Raw genomic sequence first — 27,367 nt, 5'->3', positions numbered from 1 at the left:
GCCCAGGAGCAGATGAGGGAGGCAAGCCCCTGAAGGGTTTGAGGGCAAGGTCGGACCCTGGGCCACCCAGCTCCAGAGTCTGCCCCCCTTGACCCGGATCCTCCTGAGAGGGCAGAGACTAGCGAGGAAGGGCAGAGCCGGAATGCCCTGGAACCGTCTACTATGAGCGGTGCCCATTATAGTCACGGTACAGGCTTCTGCCAGAGCAGGGCACGCGTGCTGCAGTCCCCCGGTGGCTGAGATGCCAGTGACCTTCCTGTGTCAACAGGGCTCGTTTTTAGGGGGGTAGGATAAGACTCAGCGCAGGGCGGCGCTTGGCGGCCCCGTGAGGCCCCGTGAGCATGCGCCATCCCGGCCCTGTCCGTGGTGCCCCACGTCAACAACAGACTGGTTCTGCGGCCTCGGGGTGACACCCCCTTCTCCGTGCCACAGAGAGGGTGATGGTCTGTAACAGAACAGCCTGGGGCCATTCAGGGCTACAGAGCCCTGCCCCACCCTTGGGGTCCCGGCTGCACCCAGCCGTTGCTGTCTGTAGTTACCCCCAGTCACCGAGCACAGGCGAAGAGCAGGGGCGGTTACATTTCCTTTCAAGAGGCTCCAAATACGTAGGAGATTTTTCTGTTGACATTAAAATCAATTGAAATATTTGGGTTTGAGGGTTGGAGTGATAAATTTCAAATATCTGGCCGACTTGTGCAAAGCCCCTGAACACCCCGCTAAGTTTGCCAGGGGCCCCTGGGGCCCCACTCACAGCAAGACTGATGAGGCGCTGTTTTGTTGTTCGTGTCAGCCCGGGTCTTCGGTCAGTCCCTTCCCCACAGCGTACGTGGGTTGGATGCCGTGTTAGCTTCTGTTGCTGCGAACAAGCTACCGCAATCTTAGTGCCTTAAAACAGCACAATTCGTTGTCTCCCGCGGGCCAGAGACCGGACTCAGGACTCACCGGGCTAAAATCAAGGTGTCAGCAAGGGCTGCATTTTTTTTCTGGAAGCTCTAGAAACTTCTAGAACCACCCACATTTCTTGATTTTTGGCCACTTCCTCCGTCTTCAAAGCCGGTAGCATTACATCTCCCTGACCTTGCTCCTGTCTCTTTCTCTGATCTCTCTCCTCCACTTTTAAGGAAACTTGTGACCACATCGGGCCCACCCAGATGATCCAGGACAAGCTCCCATCTCAGGGGCCTTAATTTAATCGCATCTGCAGAGTCGCCTCTGCCATGCAGGGTCATGGGGAATTAAGGACGTTTCAGGGAGCTGTTATTATACTGACCGCAGGGGGTTCACGCTTGGGCTCAGAGGAACCTCCCGGGATGTCTGGCCGCTGTGAGCCCCAGAGGCAGAGCCCACGTCTGCCCTCTTTACTGGTTTATCCCAGGGCCACCGGGGCCACCATTCTCCCAGCACAAGCCCGGGGCTGGCAGCACGGGATGCATTGGATGGTGCAGGAAGCCCCGCCCCCGCCCCTGCAGGTGGGCTTAGAGCCCCCGCCGCCCGCCCCCCCACCACGGTGAGCACCCACCGCTCCTTCCGGCAGTCTCAGTGCCCTTCAGCCCACTCCCTCTGCTGACTCGCGCTCCTCACCAGTGAGTCTTCCCGCAGCCCTGAGGCAGACGTCCCCACTTTGCAGACGGAGGTGAGGCCCCGCAAAGGGAATACTCACACTCCTCCTCCCCAGCTCCCGGCCCCTCTGCCCACCCAGGGGCCGCCCGCCTGCCACCTCTTTTGTGCGGCCACCACCTCCCAGGCCTCACCAACCTCCCAGGCCACCTCCCCCCACAGACCCACCTGGCTGGCATCCGTCACCTCCTGGAAGCCACCCTCTGCCTGTCCCTCAGGCCTGCGCCTGCAGCTTCATGCTCTAGTGGGCCCTGTCACCCACCTTTCTTTACCCAGGTGCCATCTTAGAGAGTTCCGCCTGACGGAGGCTCGTCCAGACCTAACTGGTCCTTCCTTGCCACCCCCATCTCCACTCCTTGCCCCTCCTCCACCAGCACCCTATTTTGTCATAAGCCTGGGACTCCCTGACGTGTGGCAGATGCCAAGACTATGCCAGCTCTGATGGCCCCTGGGGGCACAGCGTGGGGCCTTGCCCAGAGCGGGAGCACAGGGTAGGCTGGTTGGCCGAGAGCATGAATGAAGGCTTCCTGGAGGAGGGGAGCGGGGTTGAGTGGGGCCTCACTGCTCGCTGTTCACACAGGCAGGTGTCCGGCTGGGAGAGAAGGGGCAGACCCGGATCCTGAATCCTGGGCAAGGCTGGCAGTGGGGAGGGGCTCAGGCAGATGTGAGGCAAGGGAGGTGATGACACAGGGCAGGTTCCTGACCCAGAGGGGAGACTGAGGCTTAGAGGGGCGTGACTCACCCCCAGCCTCCCAGTAGGTCAGGCAGAACCAGGTTCCTGGTGCCCGGGCCCTGCATTTGCAAGGACCAAGCCTGGCTGGGGGGGGAGCGGGCCCGCCCCCACCCTGCAGAGGCCCAGGGCACTCGCCCTCAAGTCCCTGGGCTGCCTTTGGAGCCTGAGGCCTTGCAGCCTTCCCCCTCTCTCCGGGCCCCACGTGAAATCTGAATCTGGTTCTAGCCGGTCTGTAGGCCCGTCTCCTAAAGCATAAAAACTGTGAGAGACGATCCTTCTGGGGGCACAGCTAACACAAGACCTCTCCCGCACGCCCCTGTCTCGGCCCCCAGAATGAGGGTAGGGGCGAAGGCAGGGTACGGGGAGCTGCGGACATTCTCCCTCCCAACTACAGGTGTGGGTACAGGTCCGTGTGGGCGAGCCGTGGCCCAGGCTCTGGGGGCGGGTTCTGTGAGGGGAGACCGCAGACGGGGCGGGGGGCGGAGAGAACCTGGCAGGAAACGTGGGCCGAGGCCCAGTTGTTGGGCTTCAGACCCTGCGGTAGACAGGGTTTTGCAGACACGGCGTGCGGCAGGGAATCCTAAAGCGTGAAGCCGGCGTGTGGCGGTGTGGACGCGGCACGGGCCAGAGCGTGTCCGTGAAGCTGGAGGTCAGAGGGGGGTGGGGTCTAGCGTGCGGGGAGCTCCGAATGGTGTCACGAAGAGAGTGACGTGGTCAGACCGCCAGGTGGGATGACCCCTGAGGACTGAGGGAGACAGTCGTCCTCCACTGGCAGAGGTGGCCGGGCTCAGGGAGGTGAGGGTTAAGCCAGGGTCCCTTGGCTTTTCAGGGGCGGGTGTTTTGTGGCTTCCCTGGGGGAATCCATGCTTGGACCAGAGGGCTGGGCGTGGGGTGAGGGGCAATGAACCGGGCATTGGAACGCCCGGCCTGCCCCGCTGCTCCTCACTCCGCTCCGTGCCACCGGCGGCCGGGCACACTTGACCCCCGCACACTCCTGGGCCTCAACGCTCCCTGCCCGCAGCCCCTCGCTGTCCTGCCTTAACCCTTCCCTAGTTTTCTTGGCCCCTCAGGATTTGGTCCAAGTGGGTCCCAGAGCCCTTTGGGATGTGACCTCAACGCCCCCCCCCAACACCTAATGGCCCAGTTCCTGAGGTTTTTGCCGGTCGACGTGGCTCCCCTGCCCTGCCACACTCAGGAGGGCCCTGGAGGGGCGATACTGATTGTCCGTGGTGGCCGTAGACGGAAGGCACCCCAAGGAGCGCAGGGCGTCTTTATTTTACCAGTACGATCTATTGTTCAGCTGCGCTCTCCAGAGGGGCCCCAGCGGGGAGAAACAAGTGAAACTGCCCCGGGGCCCCGGCCACCCCCCCTCCCCTGCGCCCCTCCTGCCCCAGCCACCTTGCTGCCCCACCTTCCCTTGCTGCTCGCCCTGGCCTCGCTCGGGGCTTCCCGGGCCGGCACCAGCCAGGAGCAGGCCCGGCGGCGGCTGCAGGCCGGCTGACCACCGACCAAGGAACAGCCAGAGCTCAGGGCTTCCTGCATATTTCCAGGTCTGTCCCAAGGAGGGGTCGGGGGGGTCACGCTGCTCAGCCGGGCCGTGTCTCTGTCTTAAGGACCACGCGTTCTTGATTAGGGTTCTGCTAACGGTGACTCTTTCCAGTTTGTCGTCCTGGCCCGGGCTCTGGAGCCAGACCCGGGCTGCATCCTGGCGACCCAGTGACTGGGGTCACCTCACGTCTCTGAGCCTTAGCGTTCTCTTTCGCAAGGAGGGGGTTGTAGTCTCTGCTCTGAAGCGGCTTGGATGAGGTGCTTGATGTGGAGCACCTGGCCCACGTGGGGCACAGGGCGGCCGCCCGGCTGCATCCGGTCTTTCCACCCTCTCCTCCCCAGGCCCTCGGCACTGTACTAGGGCACCCGGAATGCCGGGCCCAGGCCGTGAGGCGAGAGGCCTCGGGCCTGCCGGACCTCGGTCGGGTCACGGGCGGTGATGCCAGAAGAAAGGGGGCCGAAGAGCCAGCGGGGTGAACGGGCGCCTTTCAGAGGCCAGCCAGGCCCCTGCCGTCTAGAGCCCTCCGTGAGGTCCACCCAGCTCACAGGCCGGAGCTCCGGAGCGGGAGGGCGGGCTCCGTGTGCCGGCTGCACCGGCCCCAGGAAGTCCCGGGCTCGGAGGGGGAGCGCCAGACGTTGGTGTGCGGGTGCCGGGCGGCGCCTCCCTCAGCCCAGGGCCGTGCTCGGACCGGGCTGTCCCCGAGTCCCGGCAGCCATCAGGAATCTGGAACAAGGCTCCCCTCTGCCGGGCGGCCTCTGGGCTGAGACTTTGTGTACGTAGACACGTAGAGGTTCCCAGCAATCGCCAGGGCGCCCTTCGTGGTACAGGTGAGACCGAGGCACGGGGGTGAGCGGCCGAGGAGCCCCCTGACCCTCCCACAGCCCCTCCAGGGAAAGGCGGGCAGGTGACGCACAGCCGGAGGGCCTTAGCTGCTGGTGGCGGGTGTTCTGGAAGAAGGGTCTGACGACCCCCAAACCTCCACGGCCACACGTGGTTGGAAGGGTCACCAGCCGGGCCTTCGGGAGCCCTCCGTAGAACGGGCACAATGACCACCCCCTCCCCGGTGAGGACTGCCTCAAACAAGAGGGTGCGTGTGAGCCCCCCCCGATCTGCCCTTAGCACCCCTCCCCTTAGGAACCAGAGTAAAGGCGGGAGTCAGAGGCCAGGGTAAAGGCTTGCCGCGGCTCTGCCCCTGCCCCCGGCATTAATATGAATCCTCAGTTGGAGAAACTTCCCCAAGGTCTGCTCATCTCACTCTTGGTCGGCCTCTTCCCTGCCGTCAGCCCCCACCCCCATTGCCACAGACTGCCGGGCACCGTCCCTCAGGTCCGGAAGGGCCCTGCGCTCCGAGCACCGGAGTGGAAACCCCACCCACCAGGCAGGCCCGTGAGAGGGTATGGTCCCTGAGATCATGCACCTGCCCAGTGTCTCCAGAGGACAGTTTCACGGACACTTACTCGCAGCAAACTGCCCTGAGCCGGGGCGGGGCCCAAGTGGATGGAGCCCATGGGGTGATGCGGGCCTGAGGGCCTGGTCGTTCCACGCAGCCTGGCCAGAGCCCGCACAGGGCCCGGGGCAGGGAGGGGGGGCGTCCCACAGTCGCCCACCTATGTGCGACAAGGGCAGAGTCCAGAACCCGCTCAGGCTGCCTCAGGGCTGGCCGGCTCTTTGAAAATCATGGGCCCAAGGGTCCGCTGGCCTCAGATGTGACAGAGCAGTGCTGGGTGCTAAGCGAGGCTTCTGAGGTTCCCTCCCACTTCCCCTCAAACCCCGGCTTGGCCCCCCTTCCCTGAAGGGCCTGCAGTCCCGGCCTCCACAACTGCCCCGCCCCCGGCTCCACACGCCCCCTTCCCCCACAGCCCCCATATCACACTGCCACCAGCGTGTCCCCCAGGGCCCAGCTCAGAGACCGGGGTGCTCCTGGGGCGGGATCATCCGGCACCCGGCCCTCACGGTGCGGCTCCCCACATGGGTAAGACCACCCTCCGCAGACCGCTCCCGGGAGCCGGCAGAGCGGGGCTTCCGGGCAGAGGTGAGGAGGCAGTGTGGTAAGGAGCAGGGGTGGCAGGCGGCAGACAGGGACGACCCCTACTCCCCCCGGTCCCTGCCGAGAGGCTGGGGAAGCGACTTCTGCTGTCGGCCTGAGGCCTGACTCTTCTCACTTGCCCGAGGGACTTCACGAAGGTGACCAACCTCACTGTGCCAGCATAGTGAGGGACATCGGCCTGCTGACAATGCCCATGACGGGCCACGGGCCCGCCCGGAGGTCAGTAGAGTCTGCTCGAAGACACGGGCAGTGAAGGAGAGCCGGGCCAGTGTTTAAGAGTTCTCTTATCCCAAAGTGACGGGAGCCATGGAAGGCTCAGGAATCAGCTGAGGGAAGAGAGATCAAAGGCCAGACAGTCCACAGCTGGGCTGGGAGAGCCAGTGGCTAGCCCCTCTTCCCAGCTGGCTTCAGTTGACCTTAGTGGCAAAAGGGCAGGCGGACCAGCCCTGACTAGACAGGTGCTCCCGCCACCAGGGTAAGGGCCTTAAAGGGACAGACCCTGGGCTGACAGGGTCTCCGTGGGTCACTGGGCTCACATCTCAGCCACCAGATCGGAGCCTCCGGGGCGGGGCCTGACACCTGCACTGTAGACAAGCCTGTGATTCCAGGCCCACCACAGGGGAGAAGCCCCGAGACAGGAGCATCCGTGGCCTAACGTCCCACCCATCGGGAACTGAGCGTGGCATTCGGGCCTCTGGACCCACGTCCGGTTCTCATCAGGGCACGCCACCTCGGCCCCACCCTGTGCTACAGTGCCCAGCGCCGTTTGGTGATGCCCTCCTTGGCCTGAGACGCCCCCCTGCCTTCTGAGCCAGGCGAAGCCACTCCCCCTGCAGTCAGCCCACGTGGGCACCCGCCTCGCCCAGGGCCCGTGACGCAGGCCGGTGCCGCTGGACGCGGGTCCTCCCCCACTGTCAGGCTCATCTCAGGTGCCCTCCCCCTGCCAGGCCCAGCATGGGGCCGGGGCTCGGTCTCTCCGCTTCATCCCATTCCTCCAGAGGCTTGTTCTTTCCTCTGGCCGTTCGGCAGAAATCAGTCCCGCACCGGGCTTGGGGTCACCCTGACACAGCCCTGCCTGGGGAGCGAGTGGTCCCTGGGGGGGGACCGCCACCCAAACCGAGGCCAGGGCCTGGGAGAGCCAGCAGGGCTCAGGAGAGCTCGGAGGGGCCTCCTGGGTCGTGAGGGGCACGCGAGCCGGGGCCAAGGGCTGAGGCCTGATGGGGTGGAGGGCGGCGGCGGGCCCGGACTCCTGTGAGAAGAGCAGGAGTCTGTCTCCCCCGATAAACCGTTAACCCCTGAGGCCTGGTTGCCGTCAGACTCCTCTCGAGCTCCTCTCCCTCAGTCCTCAGCCACCTTGTGCCAAGGAGTCCTTCCCAAACCGGTGGTCAGAGCAGTGAGCCCATCTGCCGCCCCCCCTAGGCTGAGGCCTCCACAAGACCAGGGACTGTCTGAGGCGCATGTGCCCCACACAGAGCAGGAGCTCAGGAAATAGCTGTCAGCCGAGTCGGCAACCGACTGGGTGCTAAGACCCCTCACGGGAGGTCATAAGAGGTGGCGCTGAGAGTGAGCGTGTGGTCGACCCGCTCTGGGCCCCCAAGAAACGCTTTGTGACAACTCACAAAGCACCATGACATCCACATCTGTCCGGGCCCCGTACGAACTCCGTGGTCAACACCATCACCTCCACTTCGCACGTCAGGAAGCCTGAGCTCCAGGAGTGAGGGGGCTTGCCCCAGGCCCTGCCTTCAGAAGGGCCTCCCCCCCATTGGTTGAGTGCTCTGTTGTCTGTCTTGAAATGCTTAATTTTTGAACAAGGGCCCTTCGTTTTAATTTTGCCCTGGGTCTCCTAATATGAGGTTCCGTCTGCCTGGACAAGCTATTTAACTTCCTGGAGCCTCAGTTTCTCTTCCTGCAAAAGAGGCCAGCCTCTGGGGCTGCTGTGAGGCCAGCAGATGTTAGCGGAGGAGAAGATCCTCTGTTGGCTGTAGAGGGCTGTGCCCCGGGAGGGTCTCTCCTCGTCTCTCCAGGGGGAGAGGAGAGGCCTTTGGAAAGACCCAGTAGCTGTCTTGGAGAGGCGGGTTCCGGGAGAGACTAGAAGGCTCACGGGGTCCTTCCCAGAGTAAGGCAGTGGTCTGGCGGAGAGGGACCCTTGCGAGGCCGTAATTGTCACAAAGGAAGACACTGGTGGCCTGGCCCAGAATGGCAGCAGTAAGGGCAGGGGCTGGAATCAGATGTTAAAGAAGTGGCAAGACCAGGCCTGGGGGCCCCAGGCGAGGGGGCAGATGGGTGGGGGTAGGATGCACAGAGAACACTGGAACAGGAGGGATGTGGAAAGTATAGTACCTGCTCGGCTGTGTGGGGTCCTGGGCCGGGGCTGGAGGTTTCAGGCCGTCAGGTGGGTTGGAGTCAGACCCAGCAGGGCCCAGCAGCTCGGCCACTCGCCGGCCACACAGCCCCGGGCAGATTCCTTTCCAGGGAGGTGGAGGGGGCAGGAGAGCCTCACCTTGCTGCTAAGAGCCCGGGGCACACGAGGCTTGGAAGGCTGAGTTGGGTCCGGAGCAGGTGACCCGCCATAACCAGGTGCTATGGGATGAGGAGGTCTGGACCCAGAATAGCCCCTGAGGGCCTTTCTTGGGGGCCCAGAGCTCCTTGCTCAGGACCTGAAGTCTAGACACCACACCTCATCTAGAGCAACATAAGAGATTAAAAGTATACCCAGAGCAGGGGAGAGGCCAGAGAGGGGGTGACCCTCCAAGCTGACCCCAGCCTCCTCCTGGCCTCTGCCCGCCCAGTGGGTCCTGAGGCCCCAGCGCTCTGGAAGGCCAAGGTTCCGAGCCCCATCGGGGCCTCCGGAGGTGGGGAGGGCCCATGGGAGCCTGCCTGGTCAGGTCCATTTCTCAGGGACACAGCCCCCAGTGCCCCCGCCTCACCCCGCCTCCGCTGCCACGGGGAGCCCCAGGCGCCATCACGGTCACGAGTGAGGTCCCGGCTGTGCCCCCGTCCCAGCTCCCCAAGGCCTGGGCCCTAATTACCTGCACCTGGAGAGCAGACAGGTCCTCCGGCCCCACTCTAGAGAGGGCTGTCCCACATGAAAGGCCGAAAAGGCACCTGAGGGTTGCGCTGGCTCTTTGATTTGGGGCTGGGAGGCCTCTCTGGTTAGAACACCAGGAGGGGAAACTAACGCTTGTTAAGCAACTCCCCCCCCCCCCCCCCGCGGGGCCCCAGACCAGTGGCTATGAAGTGGGGAGTTTGAACTTCACCGCGGCTCTCTCGGGAGGGAAGGCTTGCCGGGCGAGGGTGCCGAGGACCAACCCGAGGGGTAGCCTTCTTCGGTCACTCGGTGAGTGACACCCCGGCCCGCGCACCTCCACTGCCCCGGTTAACAGTCGGGTTAAGAGCAGGCCACGTGCGGGTCAGAGCGTGGCTGGTGCTGACGGAGGCCAGCCTGGTGCAGGGAAGGGCGGGGGCCTGTCCGCGCCTGGGGCTGGGGAGGCTCTGCGTGGAGGTGGTCTTTGCGCTGGGCCTTGGGACCTGAGCAAGCCGGAGGCCTCCGAGCCCCTGGGCCGGCACACCAGGCTGCGGGGCTGGGGTTTGTGGAGACCCTCGGAAGGACAGACCAGGAGGAGTCGGGGGCCGGGACGCTTGCCTTTCAGTAATAGTCACAGCTCCTCCCATCACGGGGAAGGCATTAGCCTTGAGAAGAAGGGCCGGTGGTCCCCTGCCACCGGTGGCCCCTGTGTCCGGGACATTCCGGACAAGGCCCGCCACGGCCCCCGCAGAATCTGCACACTCACACGGAAGGGAAAGCCGGATGTCCGCCTCTCACTGCCCTGCCCACCCCCACACACACAGTTGAAGTTCAAAGGAAAGGCATCAGAGTTTGGTAGAATCAGCAGCAGGGACTCCTGGCTATCGGGGTATGTATTCAGTCATCACTCCCGCAGGAATGCAGACACCACAGAAGGACAGACGGAATAAACCTGTTAGGGGGAGGCTTCAGGGAAAAAAGCCCCCAGGGCCAGGTGCGCGGAGGAAGCCAAGGTAGACAGGCAGGGGGGGTTCGGGTTGTAAAAGATGGGGCCCTCGGCTCCTCAGTTCCCAACGTGGAAGGGAAGAGGGGAAGTCCACTCAGGCACGGTTCCCACAAGATCAAAGCACACAGAGGCTCAGAAAGAGCTCAGAGGCCTTAGGAACGGTCCCCTCCGTGTGCGGGCCACCTGCACCCTGGTGACCCAGCTCTGCCAGCCCCTTCTCCAGGCCTGGGGAGGATCACTCTCACCACACGACGGGTTGGATGACCTGGGGCTCTGCCCCAGCCACTCCAGGCCCTTTGAATTTGCAAAGGAAGGAAAAAAAACAAAAAAAAAGCACTAGACAAGTTTCAAGTGGACAAAAACCAGATGCCTTTGGCTTATGGCTCAATGAGAACAGATGTTGAGCTGAGTGCCTCATGAAGGTGATGGATGGTGTGCGGGCTCGGGGAACCACCCCCTGGGAACCCCACGGCCAGGGTCACAAGCCAGTCCATGCTGAGACCTGTTCCGGAGCCCCAGGGACTGCCAGTCCCCGGGTTTGGAGTCTGAGTCCAGGCAGGACAAGGGTTTAGGAATCCGGCGCTGGGCAGTTAAATACCAGCCAAGCTGATCTCAGCGATGGCTACACGTGGTAGTGTTGATCCTGTTGTGCGGCGGGGGGGAGACCTTTACACAAGCACAGCCCTCTGTCGTGTGTAGACGGTTTCCCATCCGCCATCATCGAAGCGGGTCCTCACCAGCAATCCCACGGAAACGGTGTCATTCTCCCATTTTACAGACGGGGAGCCCAAGGCTCAGGGAAGCCCACAGCTAGAAGGCATCAGCCAGAACTCAAATTCAGGTCTCCTCTCTCAGGAGGTTCCCCCCCCGCCCCATGAATGGAGAAAGGCGATGGTGGCTTCCATCCCAGGAGACTGAGCATCTCTGTCTCTTTTCCCCTCTCCCAGAGACGTGTGCAGTAAACAACGGAGGCTGTGACCGGACCTGCAGGGACACAGCCACTGGCGTGCGATGCAGCTGCCCGGTGGGATTCACGCTGCAACCGGATGGGAAGACGTGCAAAGGTCAGCGCAAAGCCACGGCGGCACGGGTACCCCCCTGCGCTCGCCACTCAGGCAGGGACGGGGCCGCGCGCTCGGGTCCAGTGTGTGGCCACGAGTGACTGCAAGGGCAGGGGTCAGCGGTCCCCGAGCCTTCTGCTGGAGAGGCCGAGAAGGGGGAGGGTCGGTACCAGTGCCCCCCAGCAGGGTTCAAGAGAACGCTGCATCGGTAGGGTCCTGAGCAAAACAGCGGCGCTCTGCGATCCGAGAAACCGGCTGTGTGCTGTGCTGTGCTGGGCGAGCAGCGTCTTCACTGCGGGGCCTCCTAGGCCCACGGTGATACATCGTGGTCCCCTCAACAGACACACACCCGGGGTGAGAGCTGTGGCCGTCCCTTCCCCTCCCCTTCGCGGGAGCACCTGGCAGAGCTGGGGCATCGGCACGACCCGGGGAGGTTTGGGGAGGACAGGTCTCCTTGTACAGAGACGGGATTGTCTTCTTGTCACCGTTGGAAAAAAGAGAACGCTGCGTGTTCTTGTGGCTGGAGGAGTGAAATTGTGGGGGCTCTCGGGACTAGGGGTGCAGAAGGACCTCCGTTTGCAGTTAGAGGTGAGGTTCCGGGAGGATGAGAATCTTGCGGGAATGGACCGCTTTCCTGGCCACTGGACGTGACAGCAGATGGAGCTTGCTCGGCTCTTCCCCCTCTCGCTCCCTGATTCAACCCACAGGGTTCTGAGTGCCCCCGGAGGTGCTCGTGGTGTTAGGGGTCCGTCAGGAAACAAGAAGTGAGAGCTGGCAGGTCCAGAGACTGAAGGGGCCTCCCTGCAGCCCTCGCAAAGGAGCCCCAAGCACCAGAGCCCCCTGCAGGGGAGGGAGAGCTCCCCTCAGTGCCGCTCACAAGGCCCCAAGCTGAACCCTTCGGATCCCTGGGAGCGCTGGCCACCTGCCTCCCCACCTTGCCAGGAAGCAGGCCTGGCTGGAAGGCAGCGGAAGGGCAGAGGAGTGTGAACTTCCAAAGCCCAGTGGGTGACAATACGGACAGCAGAGGCCTCTGGCGATTTTAAATAGTCCGAGGTGGGCTTTTCTCTTAAGCCTGTAAAACTAGACAGCATCTGACTCCTTCTGAGCTGCCTTGCGGGGAAGAACCGAGGAGTTATTGACAGAAGCAGAGCTCCTTCCACCTGTTTGTTTGAAAAGAAAGCCCTTCCGTAGCCCCCGCTCTGCCCGCTCGGTGCCCGCTTGTGACATGTGGACTCGATGTAGGGGGGACCGGCCAGGGCTCCCCACAGTCCCGGCCGTCCTCACAGCCAGCGGCGTCGCGGCAGGCCTGGCCCCGTGCCCTTTGAGCTGGGGCCGAAGAGGGTAAAGTCAGGCCGCTCCGCCTCCCGTTCTATCGAATGCAAAAGACAGCTTTTCAGCTTTTAAAATCACCGAGATGGACGTGTATTACAGACCGCTGGGTGCTGGATGGCGTACCACCCGGCAGAAGACTGAGGACCGGAGCCTGCCCCGCACCGGGGCTGGGAGGGCGCCGGGAGAGGCGCTACCGGGCCGCGTTTCCAGCAGCATGGGGGCGGCCGTGCAGAGGCCAAGGGCTTTAAGGCCCCAAAGACATCTTGTGCGCCCCGGTCTGTGAGATGCGGGGGAGGCCAGGCCAGATGCCGCGGGGCCTGTGTGCCGGGGAGGGGCTCGGCCCTGTACCCTTTGAGCCTTGGCGAGCCCCCAGACACCACTGAACAGGGGCAGCACGGGCCCGGGGTTGCATTTTGAGCCGGTCCCTGACCACCGCTTGGACGGGGCTCTGAGCGGGGTCTGGAGGAGCAGTGAGGCAGCTGCTGTCGTCACCCGGGCTGGAGACGACCCGGCTTGGACCAGGCGGAGGCGGCGGTAAGCAGAGCAGTCCGGATGTTGTCGTACAAGTTGGCATTTAGGACTGGCATGGGTCTAGAACTGCCCGATGTGATGAGCATCATGACGTCTTCAACTCAGGGAACACTGGGGAACAAACGCTGACCTCCAGACCCCAGGATTTGGGGTCCCAGAGCCTCGTGCTCACCGCCCGAGTTCTCGGGGGCCACCGGTGAGGTGCAGGTCAGGGCGCGGGCACCTGGCAGGACCGGCCGGCTGGGAATCCCCGGCCCCGGGGCTTTGCCTCCTCGGTGGGCGTGCACGCCCTGGCGTTGGCCCGGGCCCAGAAGGGGATATCAAAGGAGTGATTTCAAAGGTTTAGTATGTTCTGGAAGCCAAAAGCCATGGTGAAGCAAGACCCGTGACTAGAGGGTAAAGGTAACAGAGGTCTTGGAAAATCCAGAACTGAAAGCCCTGAGCACACAGGGGTCACACGGGCGTGTGGAGACCGGCATAGAAGAGGGGAGGGGAGGGGGTTCCTGCCTGAAACATGCTGTGGAGTTGTCTGAAGGATTTGCCCCCAGCTTTGTTTTCAACAGTGTGGGCACGGCAGGGGTCCAATCTCAAGGCCCCCTGTTTGGTGCTGCACCTGTTTGATATTGGGAAGGGGGGCACCTTGCTAATGGGCTCTTCTGAGAGGAGGGAGGTCTGGAGCCTCAACTCCCTGAGCTGCAGCCCGGATTTCCTCAGAGACACCAGGCCCTCCTCCCAACACCTTCCAGAACAGCCCGAAGAATGCCCACCCACCACCTGTTTCCTCTTCTCCCTCACTCTGCCCAGCGAGCCCAGCCCAGCGGCTTGCCCTCCCCACGAGGCTGCCCTAGGGTGACATCAGCCCACTCCCACCCAAAAGCCCCCCACATGGCCCCTGGGTTTCCAGGCTGTGCCCCCTCCCACTGATGCTTGAACATTGCTGATACGGCTGAAAGTTCTCCTTGATGGCCCAAGGCCCTCAAGAGCCCTGCTCTTAGCCACCGTAACTCATTCATTCGTCATTCATCAGCGAATACACTCTGTGCAGCCTCTTGCTGGGCCCTGGGGCTCCAGACGGGAGCCAGATTCCCCATCTGTGTCCTCAGGGCCCTCTCGCCGCCCCCTGCCGAGGCCAGGTCCCATGACAAGGGGATAGCCCACACTGATGAAGGGAATGTCAGCGAAGCCTTCCTAGAGAGGTGGTGGTTCCCAAGCTGCGGTGGGGGCTGCCCCGAGTGAGGCAGCCGGAGTCTGGGCCACCAAGGCAGAAGTCAAGTACACAGAAAGAGGAGGGCAGAGCATCCGGGCCGAGGAGGCCAAGGGGAGGGCCTGCAAACAGGGCTGGGCCTTCGTCCTCGGATGACCCGGGGCCACAGAAGACTTGTAAACAGGTACAGGACTGCTGGCTGCCTGGTGGAGGTGGGGGCAGGGTGAAGAGGGAGAGGAGCCTTAGAGGGGCCGAGGCCCGTCAGAATGAAGGTCCAGGGCCTGCGTGACTGCATCTCGGGCTAGAGCCGGGGGCACTTCTCCCACTCGGACCCCCAGGCAGCCTCTCCACCAGCCTGGCCTCAAGCAAGCATGCCTCCCACGGCCTGTCTGGTTGCTGTGACAGTCCCTCAGCCGACAGGCCCACATGGGGATAGGAATGGGGCTGGGGGGGTCCAGAAGCCCTGAGGCATTCCTGAAGAGGCAGACCCCGTCTGCGGACTCAGTCTGTGAGAGGCGCCTGTTGGCAGCCCAGTTCACAGATGGGGGACCTGAGGCTCAGAGAGGTGCCTTTCCCTGCCCAGGATCACACAGCTCCCTGGGTCAGAGCCGAGACGGGCCTCCACTCTCTTGCCATCTTCCTGGGTGCCTGGGTGGCTCAGTCGGTAAGCATCGACTTCGGCTCAGGTCACGATCTCACAGTCTGTGGGTTCGAGCCCCGCATCGGGCTCTGTGCTGACAGCTTGCTCAGAGCCTGCAGCCTGCTTCAGATTCTGTGTCTCCCTGTCCCTCTGCCCCTCCCCTGCTCACAGTCTGACTCTTTCTCTCGAAAATAAGTAAACATCAAAAAATGTTTTTAAGAAATTTCCCCATCTTCCCATAATCCCCAGGGGGAGAGGACAAGAGAGATGTCCAAGCCTCTGCCCTGGACAGGCCCTCAACTGGACTTGATGTCTGCTTTCTCTGGAGGCCGCAGGGCCAGCAGGGTGCGCTGGAGAAGGCTCGTCTTTGGAGACAGCTGGAGCTGGGCTCCAAGCTGGCTCCTGCGTGTAGCTGTGACCCCCCCTCTGTAAAACGGGGGATCTGGTCCCCCGGTCATTTTGACGATCACACAAGGCCTTGCCACAAAGCGCTTGGCCCGGTCGCCAGCATGAGGTTGTACCCAGTAGGTGCAGGGACCCCCCCAGAGGGTCCGACTACCTACCGTGGGGTCTGGGCAGCCTTACCCTTGGGCATTTTTGTTCCTGGAACATGGGCGTGTACAGAGCTGTCCAGAGCTGAGATTGTCGTGAGCGATCATCTCGCTGCGCACATATACAGCACCTACTGTATTTAGAGGGGTGAAGTCACCCAGGAGGTGGCACAGCAGGAGTCAGGGCCAGGCAGGCCGAACCGCAGGCCTCACCTAGTGGGGACCACCTCCGGTTCCCCTCCGCCTCCTCCCTGTGCCAGAGTCACCAGATTTTGCAAACCGAATGGGTCTTTGGGTGGGGGTGCATGGAGAGGGGGGCAACCAAGGGCAAGGAGATGCAGGGGCACGCCCATTGGGTGTCCTGCACTCCTCAGAGGCGGTTCCCACGGGGGCTCCCCAGAAAAGCAGCTCTGGGGTCCGCCCCTGCCAGGCTCGCTGGGCCCCCGGGTTGTGCCAGTCTCCTCCCAGAGGCTCTGAGAACTGCCTGCCGGGGGTGGGAGGGTTGCAGCCTTGCCGTCTTTTTTTTTTTTTAAGGTTATTTATTTTGAGAGAGAGAGTATGTGTGTGAGCACATGAGAGCAGGGGAGGGGCAGAGAGAGAGGAAGAGAGAATCTCAAGCGGGTGCTGTGCTATTAGCTCGGAGCCCCATCGTGGGGCTCGATCCCACAAATCGTGCCATCGTGACCTGAGCCGAAATCAAGAGTCAGACGCCTAACCGACTGAGCCCCCCCACCCCCCACCCCAGGCCTGGCCCCTCAGCCTTGCTGTCTATAAAAGCCTCCTTCCCCTAGTGTCCTGGGCCACACTTGGGTTTTATCTTGTTGGAGAGCACTCTGCGGGAGCACTGCTCTAGGACTTTCTGCACGTGTCAGGTCCAGCTTGTTTGGTTTGAGGAAGAAGAAGTGAGGCTCCATCTGACATTTGGAGCCGCTGAGATGGGACGGAGTCTCCTCCACGGAGCTCGGCACAAAGGGGGCAGATGGACCTTGCTCATGGGACAGGGGCACCTGGGCCCTCACATTCAGGACAGGCTCAGCGATAGCTGGAGTCTGAGTCAGCCACTCTGCAGAGATGTGGCCTTTGGCCAACACAGAGAAGTCCTTTCTGTTTTCCATCACTTCCTTTCACCCCCTGCAATCCAGGGTGAAAACACCATTCTGAAAGTCATCTGTTACTGCTTGCTGGGTCATGTCAGCATGGGGAGCCTTGGGGTCAGGGCCCAAGAGGAACTTTGGACCAAGAAGAGACCTCAGGGACGAGGTCTCTGATGACACGGTCTGCCGGGCTGGCCTGGGGTCCAGAGAGCAAAACCCAGAGAAGCAGGGCAGGGGAGGCAGGAGGGAACTCACAGGAGTCAGGGAGAAGCTGGTGATGCATCAGCCAACAGGCATGCTGTGAAGGAGAAAGCCCTCCGTCACCAGAGGTATGCAAGGAGAAGCCAACTGGCAGGGATGTTTGGGAAGGGCCCTTTATTGCACGGGGTTGGGCCCGGTGACCTTTAGGGTACAGCCACAGCTGGTTAAATGATGAGTGAAGAATCCACTTAGACCAACAGGCAAGAACCGGGGACGTTAGCACCCCCCCTCGAACACAGTTACCTTTCTAAGCCTCCGTTTCCCATCAGTAAAGCGGGGGCGTTAAAGCTACAAATTGTTGACTGAGCCCTCCCTAAGCACCAGCCCCCAGCCCCCAGGACTGTCATTTAATCCTCATGGTGTCCTTCCAAGGTGTGCTTCTGACCCTTGTCTTACAGCCGGGGAGCCAAGGCTCCAGGGGCAGTAGCTCGCCCAAGGTCACGGCCACCGGGAAGCAGCCAGCCTGCTCCAGGCCGCACTGACGCCCCAAACGTGCACATGGAAGGACACGGTGGACGTCATTGTCCCTGTCATCTTGCCGGGCACAGCACACGTCACTCCTCTCCCTTCTATGCCACGAATGCCCAGTCTGGGGGAGGCGGGATGACTCATCCTCCTGACCCCCACTGCTGTGAGCCAGGCCCCTCGCTCGCTGTGCTCAGATGGGGGGCCGTCGGCAGTCAGGAGCGGAGACGAACTGTCCCCCCACCTGGTGGCCAAGCCCACTCGCCTTGCCCCACCTGCTTGGTCCCCGCAGACATCAACGAGTGCCTGGCCAACAACGGAGGCTGTGACCACTTCTGCCGCAACACCGTGGGCAGCTTCGAGTGTGGCTGCCGGAAGGGCTACAAGCTGCTGACCGATGAGCGGACGTGCCAAGGTGAGCCTCCCGTGCGCCCCGGGACACCCCGTCCTTGTCCCGCCCACCTCGGGCTTATGCAGGCTCCTAGGAGCAGAGGCCCAGGGCCAGGCTCATCAGCCCTGCTGTTGTGAGAGAGCAGCTGTGGATTTCCCATTCCCAGCATGTGCACCTGCCCCCCCCGCCCCCGCCTTCTCTGTCCTTCAGGACTCTGGGGGCCCTCAGAAGCCACCCAGGCCAACCTGCCCCTTTATGGATGGGAAAGTGAGGCCCGGAAAGGCATCTGCACATGCCCCCGGGGATGCGAGGGGGGCAGGGGGGTCACAGTGAGTCCAGGCAGAGCTCAGAAGCTCCACCCTCCATCCCTGTGGTCCCAGGCCTCCTTTGGAGGCTTCGGAGGTGAGATGCTACCACCTGCTGGAAGGCAGGGCACATTACACTTTCCTGCAGTCCTTCCTTAGGGTTCCCGGGTGCCTGCAAGGAGCCAATGGGGTGATGACAGGCCTGGGCAGAAGCCAAGCATCACAGCCCAGCACAAGTCCAGGAGACTTCCGGGCTGCAGGGAGAGCCCAGAGGATGGGCAGTGGAGAGAGTAGTCGGGGAAGACTTCCTGGTGGAGGGGACAGTGGTGAATAGGCATTTTCCTGGAGAAGCCAGGGAGGTAAACCCACCCAAGGAGAGTTCGGGGAGCCGTAAGGAGCCCCGTGGAACTGTATGAGGTCATTGAGAAGACAGGGGTGTCCCGGGGGCTGGCTTTGGGAGAAAGTACAGGGGGAGTAGCCAGGGTGTCCTGTGTGGCAGGAGCGTGGCTCAGTTTCATCATCAGTGACTCTTGCAGACGAGTCCTTTCCTCTGTGGCAGGCTGCACACCGCTGAGTCGGGCCATAGGGCTTGTATCTCCTGCCTGTTAGTGGGGCTCAAGGCTGGCCCTGGGGCAGCGCGCTGCCATGAGGGGCGAGGGCTGTGCTCTCCCAAGGGCACCGAGGAAGGCTGGTGAGGGAGGGGCCGGGGCTGGCTTGCCGCCAGCCTGGCATGTGACCTGAGCCCGGCAAGTCCCCTCCCGGGCTCCGCCTCCTCATCCCTCGGTGGATCTCCGGGTTCTATCTTCCTCTCAGGGCATGAGGCCTGTTGGGAGCACAGCACCTGTCCAGGCTCCTCTACGCTCGGACTTAGCTTCTCCACCTGTCTTGCCGAGGTCTGTGGAGGGCTCAGGGAGAGCCCTTGACTTTGTACCCCCAGCTGTCCCACGAGAGAGGTGGGCAGCTGCCGAGAGGAGGCGATGAGGCGTCTGCCTCTGGGTTCCAGCCAGTCCCCTCCACCCTCTACCAGGCCCCCCTCTCTGAGGCCCTGGGGCTCTGGCCACTTCCCAGCCCTGCTCCAGCACCAGCCTGGGCTGCCCAGCTCCAGCAGGGAGGAGCCTGCCTTCCTTTGCCTGGCACTCCGGCCCTTGGGATGGGGACCTCAGACACCCCTCCCCACCCCCCTGAGTTCCACATAGTCCCCTGGTGCCTCGTTCCCCCCCCCCCCAGCCGCTGCTTGGAGTGCCCTTCCCCCACTTCCATTCCTAACTGCCGAGTTAGTCCCATCCTTCAAGGCCTAGCCCAGATGCCACAAGTACCAGGAGATCTTCCCAGATTCTGCTGCAGGGAGGGATCATATCCTCCTTGGAGCACCCACAGTGCGATTCCTCGCTTGTGCTGGAATTATTACAAACACATGTATATCGTCAATATGTGTGGTCACATTCAGTGTACTCCAAGAGTGAACGGTGCCCATGGAGAGGTGGGTCAGTGTCTGTTTGGCCCTCAGGAGCCCCGTCGGCTATCCCACGAGAACCATTTTCCTCAGGATTTTTGGCCAGGACAGGCTTGTCTCCTATGAGCATGTGGTTCATTTCTTCCTTTCTGTCCGATAACAAGCACTCTGTGACCCTTTTTCCTTTTTTACTCTGGCCACCAGGAAGCTCAGGATCAAATTTCACATAGTGTCAAGGCTACCTTGTTAACCCTCATGAATGGCATACCCCCTTCTATTTGGGCTGTTTTCCTTACTGCCTCAAGAGACATCTTGAAGTGAATAGGAAAACACACTTTGGTCGGCATCCAAGAGGTCCGGGCTTCATGTCCCAGCTCATGTGTATCCTCAGGCAAGCCTCTGTCACTCTCCTGCAGATGCGGATTAAATACCAACCACAACTGAACGTGAGATGTTAAAATAGCAGACATTCGTAATAATACCTTGCGGTCAAAGTGTTTCTACCCTGCCCACCTCCAGAAAAGACGGCAGATGGAAGCGTGAGGTTGGCGGAGATAAAGTAGAAAATGGGGCCTTGACGAGAAGGCTGACGCCGCGGGTCGGCCGTGCACGGAGCCTCAGGGACTCTGTGTACAGACGTACACTGGGTGACCGTCGAGTGACAGGCTGTGCCCATCCCCCTGAAACTCCTCCCCGGGCTTTGTCTCCCTGTGGCCACACAGACATCGACGAGTGCTCCTTCGAGAGGACCTGCGACCACATCTGCATCAACTCCCCGGGCAGCTTCCAGTGCCTGTGTCACCGCGGCTACACACTCTACGGGACAACCCACTGCGGAGGTCTGCAGCCCGCCCGCCAGGGCCACCTCCCCCCCCGAGGCACGCGCCTGGCCACACGGCCACCCACGCTGCGCCCCACACCCTAACCCTGACCTTGACTCCGGAGGGCCGGGAGGGGACCTAAGCAAGGCTGGGGGCTGGTGGGCAGAGGGGCTCAGCCAAGAGCAGAGTGGAGGATGGGGGAGGGAGCGGCAAGCGTCCACTAAGGGGCCCGGCCTCTGCCAGGCTGTGGCCTCAGGCCTGCGGACGGCAGCTCCAGGGGACCTCGGTCCGGATCGGGGTGACTGCCACGCAGAGAATCCCACAGATGGCTCATGCCAGCGGGAGAGGGTGACGACAGAGAAGGGAGGCGTGTGGAGACAGTGGGGGGACCCTAAAGGAGAGGTGTCTGGCACGAGGTGAAGGAAGCAGGCCAGAAGGATCAGCATGTGCAAAGTCACCGAGGCAGCACCGAGGGGCCAAGAAGCAGCCGGTGGAGCCCCGTGAGGGAAGGAGAACGTGGTGGGAGATGCAGGCAGGGAGGAGGCAAGGCTTGGTGAGCCCTGGAGGTGACTTGGGTTTTACCCCCAGGGCGAAGAGAGACTGTTGGAGGGTTTGAGTAGCGGTGTGACGTGGCCATGTCCGTGTGACGAGGTCACTAGCTGCCACGCGTTTGGGAGAGAGGAACCCAGGGCACCAATAGGGAGGCAACTCCAGGCATGGGAGCCAGAGCTCCAGAGCTCGGGTGAAGTCGGGGTGGGGGGGGGGGCGTCCAGAGAAGGGGAAGGTTCTAGATGTGCTTAGCTATAGACGATGGGACTTGGAGAGGTGTGGGGCGGCAGGTGAAGGTGGGAAGAGATCAGACTGGCCCCGAGGTCCTACGGGCCTCATTTCCTGTGACCACAATCCCTCTGCTGGGCGGCTCTGCGGGTGGGATGGGGTCAGACAGCGACATGATCGGGCACAGCTGGTGGGGGGCACGGGGGTGGCTCCTGGGGTGGGCTGCAGATTCTTCTGGAGGGACCCCCCCAAAACCCGGGCACTAGCTCCCCTGGGCCTGCCGCTGCCCAAATCCCGGCCACCCAGATGCTCAGAGCCGGGCACCCCAGTGTGAGTGTGGCCCAGCCCGTCCCCATCTCCAGGGGGGGGCCTTGGTTCCTTGGTGGTCAGCGAAGGAAGGGCCTCGGAGGCGGCTTCCTTGACACTGGGGCCCGGGGCCCAGGAGGGAGCGGCCCTGGTAAGAGAAGCCTCACGACCCGGCCCCATGAGACCTGCTTGGCACTTGAATTTTGTGCCGCCTCTGCCCTCCCCACCCCCCCCCAGTCTGGGCACAGCCGCTCAAGTTCAGCAAACCGCTACGGTCCCCGGCGGGGGAGGGACGTGGGCCGGCGTCCGCGTGTGACGCGTGCGGCCGCACGTCTGCCTCCGAGGACGGTGTCGGGCTGTCGTCGGGGTCGGGCTCCTCGGCCCTCTCGTCCTGGGCGGCCCTGCCCTGCCAGCCTCCCGCCTCACCCCTACCTGCGCTTGCAGACGTGGACGAGTGCAGCATGAGCAACGGGAGCTGCGACCAGGGCTGCGTCAACACCAAGGGCAGCTACGAATGCGTCTGTCCCCCGGGGAGGCGGCTCCACTGGAACCGGAAGGACTGCGTGGGTGAGTGGGGACCCACGAGGAGGGCGCGGGCGCTGGCGTCCCCCCTTCCACCCGGGGCCTGGGCGGGAGGGGCAGGGGCCTGTCAGGGCGGGGCGAGCGGCACGGGGGCGACCTCGCCTGGGATGCGGCCGACGGGAAGCGGGGCTTGCGGAAGAGGGCACACTTGGGGTGCGTCAGAGGCACAGAAGCGGACCTGCGGGGGGGGGGGGAGGGGTCACCGAGGTGAAGGTCCGGGGCTCAGGGCGTGCAGCTTGAGGCCCCCCCTTGTCCTGCCCAGGAAGCTGGGAGAGGGGAGGGGCTGGTTACTCGGGCTGCAGCGGCACCAGGGCCCGGAGGGGAGCCCCTGGGTCTTGGCATCCCCGCCACCTGCCCAGGCCACCAGCCCCACGGCGTCCGGCACAGGAAGGGAGGTGGGCTCCCAGAGAGCGTGGGGTTCCCGTGTCCTCCGCTGACTTGCGCCGGAGACGGGGCAGCTCTGGGCTGAACTCTGGACAACCCCCCACATTCTCTGGTTTTACGAGCACATGATTGCCCACCAGGCACCAGGCCTGTTCTGGGTGCTGGGGCCACGGCCCCGAAACAGCTCTCCCTGCCCCACGGTGCTCTAACATGCCCGGGGTAGTCAGAGCGAGCCTTTTAAACCTGACTCGGGGTGAGTCCCTCCCTGCTCAGAGCCCTCCAGGACCCCTCTCCAAGCGGAAGCAAAACCAGAATTCTTAGGGTGGCCCAGAGGCTTCTGCACCCTGGCCTGGTGGCCTTCTGCCCTCACCCTCATTCGCCCCATGCCAGCCTCAGTGACCTCGACCCCCCTCAACTGACGAGACTGTGCCCGTGCTCCCCTCTTGGTCTGGAGGCTCCTCGCCCCTGTAGCTGTCTGCTCTGGGCGGCCTTCCCTGAGCACCTCCACCCCCCTCCCGCCCCCCTGCCTCCCCACTTTGCTTTTTCTGTCATTGGGCTTCCCACCGCCAGACATATGTGCGCTTTACGCGGCTGAGCACATATTCCTGTCTTGTTCGCCGCTGAATCCCCAGCGCCTAGAACAGAGCCTGGCAGTTGTAAGCGCTCAGTAAATACTTGCTGAACGAATGAGTGAACGTATTAAAGAATGGATACCGTCACTCGGCATCTGATACCAAAAGGCTGAATGTATTGCTCGCTTAAGTAAGGAATGCTGTGCTGTTCAGGCAGTCTTGGTGAGCAAAGCAGACCGCTGGTCTCGTCCTGAGTTGCAGGGGGGAGCCCGTTAGGGGCTGTGCTGGAGACAAAGGATTGGGTGGTATGTGACCCGGGGTGTGGCTTGTGCTGCGTACTGAGGAAGAATGGGTTGACTCCAGCCTTGGTAGACTGATCGCTGAGTGAATCTGCCACCCGGTGGCTGAATCTCCAAGCCTGGGGCTGTCGTGGATGGATTGGCTTTCAGAGACGTGTCTACTGACTGGTTAGGGTCCTGCCAGGCCTGGCATTTCCTTGTTACCAAAGCTGCGGGCCAGCAGGCTTTCCCTAGGGAAGGGGGAAGGGGCATTTTTATTCTCAGCACCCTTCCGGCCGCCCCGCCCTCCGTCAGCGCTGCAGGAGAGGCCGCGGGGGCTTGTCTAGGTCCTCACGCTGCCGCCCACCCCCCACAAAGGGTCATCGGGGGTCTGATTGTCTGTCACTGTCGGTCCGCGGGATCTTACCCCGTCCCTGTACCTTAAGTCATCTGCCAGGACCACGGTGACGACGTAGAAGCAGTTAGCATTCTGGACGCTAGATGTGGGGTGACTGACACGAACAAGCGTAACCTTGTAGGAAGGTGCCGGAAGGCCCTCCAGACCCGTGATCTAAGAGTTCCCGGGGCTGACCAAGAAAACTGGTTCCACCAACTCCCCGAGGCCACCCTCGGCGTTCAGGTTGCTTTCCCTCATTACCGCAATGTGGGTTGTCCCAGCACCTCTGCTGCGAGTCCAGGTTCAGAGGGAAGGGCTGGCAGTGACACACCCCCACGGTGGCCAAAAGAAAATCCAGGGTCTTCCTGTTACCCACGACCGCTTGCACCAGGAAGACAGACTGGTCCGTCCTGCCCCCCCGCACCATGCCGTGACTGTGTTATTGTCACCCAACACGAGGGGCACGTCTTCGATGACCACTTAGAGCTGTCCGATTCCTACGCGTGGGACCGACGGCCTCCGTGATCAGCTCCACCAGGTGCTGTTGGTGTCTCTCGGAAGGGTGTTCTAGCTTCAGATGATTCGCAAGAAGGCGGCGTTCACCGAGGGGTGGGGAGAGCCACCCACTCGGGACAGTCCGAGAGCCCCGCAGAACAGTCAGCTTGCGGTCCTGGGTGGCGCTGACGAGCCAGATCCCATACAAGAGATGGGCTCCACCTCCGGGGGGCTGTAGGGATACTGTCTGTGGGTGCTGGGTTGTGATAGCCGGTCGGTTATGTTGCCAGATAGCAGAATCCACCTCTCCCAGCACAAGGGCGTCCTCCTTCTCTTCTCTGTATGGTCTACAAAGAGGGGCGTAATTAGTAAGGCATGCGTAACTCACTTTATCCTGCTTTTCAGTATCCATTTCCCCGGCTGTAGTTTGCGAGGACTGATCTAAAGAATTACGATGGTGGCTGTCAGTAGCAAGGCCAGGAGCCAGGCCAGTTATCATTGGCAAAGGAAGCGTGATAGGGTAAATCAAAAGTGTATATAACCTTAAAAGCATCAGGTGGGAAAGCGTGACCCAAAGAACGAAGCCCAAAGGCGTGTAACAGAGTGTGTGGACAACAGTGGTTGCAGGCATCAGGGAGAATTCATCCCAGTGGTCTTAGGCAAGAGCTTCGTAACCGCTGCTACCTGTCCCGAGCATCTTGGGGTGTAGCTGGTTTGTGTGCAACCAGCTTCTGGAGCTTCTCGGGAACCCCACCCAGTTCAAGAGCTGTCAGTTGTGCACTTTGTAGTAAGTTCTGAAAAAGCCACCTCTGTTTTCCCCCCAAAGATACGGGGTAAAAAGACAGCAAACCTTCCGAGTGATTTACGAATAACCCTCCCAGTAAAAGGGTGTCTGCATATTTCTAAATAAATGAGTCAGAACGTCCCAAATAAGGAACACAAGGTCTAGTATATTTTAGCTCCTACGAGTGCTGGGGTTTTTTCCAACAAGCAACTGCTTTGGTTCACTCAGAAAGGAAACGTGGTTATTATGAGCGCACATGTATAACCCATAAAATCCACATGGGGATGCCCAAGGGGTCCCCGAGGGTTTGGTTCCAGTCCTGCGCTGTCCTGGGAGAGTTTCTCACCACGTCGTCGGCCACCATAGCCGATTGGTTTGTCCCCCTGGGACGAGCTATCTTGAAGAAAACGTTAGCGCACGTCCATATGAGGCCGTCTGGTGGTTCCAGGGGGCCGTCCTGGCTCGCCAGATGGCACCCTCAGGGAGCTGGCCACACGACTGTCCCGCTTGGCCCCTTTCCAGAGCAGGCAGGCAAACGTCGTGTGCCTGTGCTGGGATCCCCGCGCCTCTCCACGGATGCGCCTCTCTGCACTGTCGGAAGTCCTGGCCTAGGGATCACGGTCAGAGCAGCCCATTCGGCGTGGTGATCCTGGAAGCATCTCCTCTGACTTTCATCCCTCGTACTGTGGGCCTCCGCGTTTCAGTTACGGGCAGGAAACCTCTCTGTTTCCAAAGCACTGCTAAGTCGAACGCCACAGCTGTCCGTTTACCTATCCGCCCTTTATCGGTAACAATTCCGCAGGCCCTAGAGCGGGCCACAGGCTTGGCCGCCAGAGCCAGCGTGAGTCCCTTGGGGCTTGATTCCAGCCTGGACCGTTCCTGTGTATCCGGCCTTAGTATTGTCTCTCTTCCTTTTGTTTTTTGTTTTTATCGACAGCTTTATTGAGATATCATTCCCATGCCATCCAATTCCCCCATTTAGCTCACAGCTCAGTGGTGTTTAGGAGAATCACAGGGCTGTGCGGCCACAGGCCATTTTAGAACGTCTTCATCGCTGTCCCGAAAGGAAACCCTGTGCCCATAGCAGTCAACCCCCCAGCCGTAGGCAACCACCGTCTACTTTTGTCTCTGTGGATTCACCAATTCTGGACACTTGATAAGTGGAATCGTGTGCCATGTGGCCTCTTGTGACTGGCTTGTTATTTCATTTAGCCTCATGTTTTCAAGGTTCACCCATGTTGTAGCCCGCGTCACTGCTTTGTTCCTTTTTCTTGCCCAGTTATACTCCATTGTATGGTTATACCACATTTTATTTATCCATTCATCATTTATCCATTCATGGATAATATTCATCCATTATCTATCCGAATAGGGCATTCGGGCTATTTCCAGTTTGGGGCCGTTATGAACAATACTGCTGTAAATACTCATGTGCACATTTCTGTGTGACCATATGTTTTCACTTTCCTTGTGTATACGCCTAGGGGGAGAATGGCTGGGTCGTGCGGTAACGCTGGGTTTAACTTTTGAGGGACTGCCAGCCTGTTTTCCAAAGAAGCTTCACCATTTGACACCCACCAGCAGTGGGTAAGGTTCCAGTTTCTCCACATCCTCACCCACACTTGTTATTTTCTGACTTTTTGATTATAGCCAACCCCGTGGGGGCGAAACGCTTTCTCATTGTGGTTTGGATTTCCCTGACGGCTAGTGGTGTTGAGCACCTTTTCATGTGCTTGTTGGCTGTTTGTAGATCTTCTTTCAAGAAATGTCTATTCAGATCTTTTGCCCATTTTGTAATTGTGCTATTTGTCTTTATTATTCGGTTATAAGACATCTACGTATAATCTACGTATATTCTCACCAGATATAGGATTAGCGAGGAATTTTCCCCGTTCTGTGAATTGTCTTTTCATTCTCTTGGTGGTGTCTTTTGAAGCACAAAGGTTCATAAAGCACAATTTTCATAAAGTCCAATCTACCTATTTGTTTCCTTTTGGATGTCATTTTTAAGAAACCACTGAATAATCCAATCTTCGTAAATCCCAAAGATTTACACCTGTTTTCTTCTAAAAAGCGTTAGCATTGTAGCTCTTAGGTCTTTGATCCACGGCGCATTAATTTTTGTATGGTGTGAGATAGGGATCCAGCGTCATTCTTTTGTGTCTGGATATCCAGATGCACCATGCCAATCGTTGAGACCATTCTTTTTCCCCACTGAATGACCTTGCCATCTTGAAATCGATTGGCTGTAAATGTGTGGGTCTAGTTCTGGACTGTCTTTTCCATTGATCTGTTTGTCTTATGTCTGTAGCCCACTGTCTTGATTAATGTAGCTTTCTAGTAAGTTTTTAAATCATGACGTGAGAGTCTTCCAACTTAGTCTTTTGGTGTTCACGATTGATCTGGCTGTTCTTAAACTTACCTTGAATTTCCATATGAATTTTTAAATCTCTTCGTTTTTAAGACAGGTGCCTTCAACAAACAGTATTAAGTCAGGATTTGGCTTGGAATGTCCAAAAGATCTGTTCTGGATATGAACGCTTCTGAAGTACAGACACCCAAAGATGAGTTTCCTCCTCAGGAAGGGGTAGGAGTTGCTCCGTGGTAACATGAGAAGGATAAAGGAACCAGATGCCATAATTAGTTCAATGACAAGCAGAAAAAAATACCGGGTGCTCCCGGTTCACGGTGGGGATCATACTG

At 60.7% G+C, this 27,367-nt stretch overlaps 1 protein-coding gene across 7 annotated transcripts in view; it reads left to right on the top strand.

The window, feature by feature from the left end:
- The window catches only part of SCUBE1 (signal peptide, CUB domain and EGF like domain containing 1), a 131,783-nt gene that overhangs the window by 84,015 nt on the left and 20,401 nt on the right, over nucleotides 1–27,367 (top strand). For all 7 annotated transcript variants that reach the window (XM_042948051.1, XM_042948048.1, XM_042948050.1 and 4 more), the window contains 4 exons: nucleotides 10,928–11,044; nucleotides 17,412–17,534; nucleotides 19,991–20,107; nucleotides 21,617–21,739. In XM_042948051.1, the coding sequence (XP_042803985.1) occupies nucleotides 10,928–11,044; nucleotides 17,412–17,534; nucleotides 19,991–20,107; nucleotides 21,617–21,739 (480 nt within the window). The remainder of the gene's footprint in view (nucleotides 1–10,927; nucleotides 11,045–17,411; nucleotides 17,535–19,990; nucleotides 20,108–21,616; nucleotides 21,740–27,367) is intronic.

This window comes from Panthera leo, chromosome B4 (genome assembly GCF_018350215.1).
Source record: "Panthera leo isolate Ple1 chromosome B4, P.leo_Ple1_pat1.1, whole genome shotgun sequence".
Taxonomy (NCBI): Eukaryota; Metazoa; Chordata; class Mammalia; order Carnivora; family Felidae; genus Panthera; species Panthera leo.
This window is presented reverse-complemented; position numbering and strand designations above follow the sequence as displayed.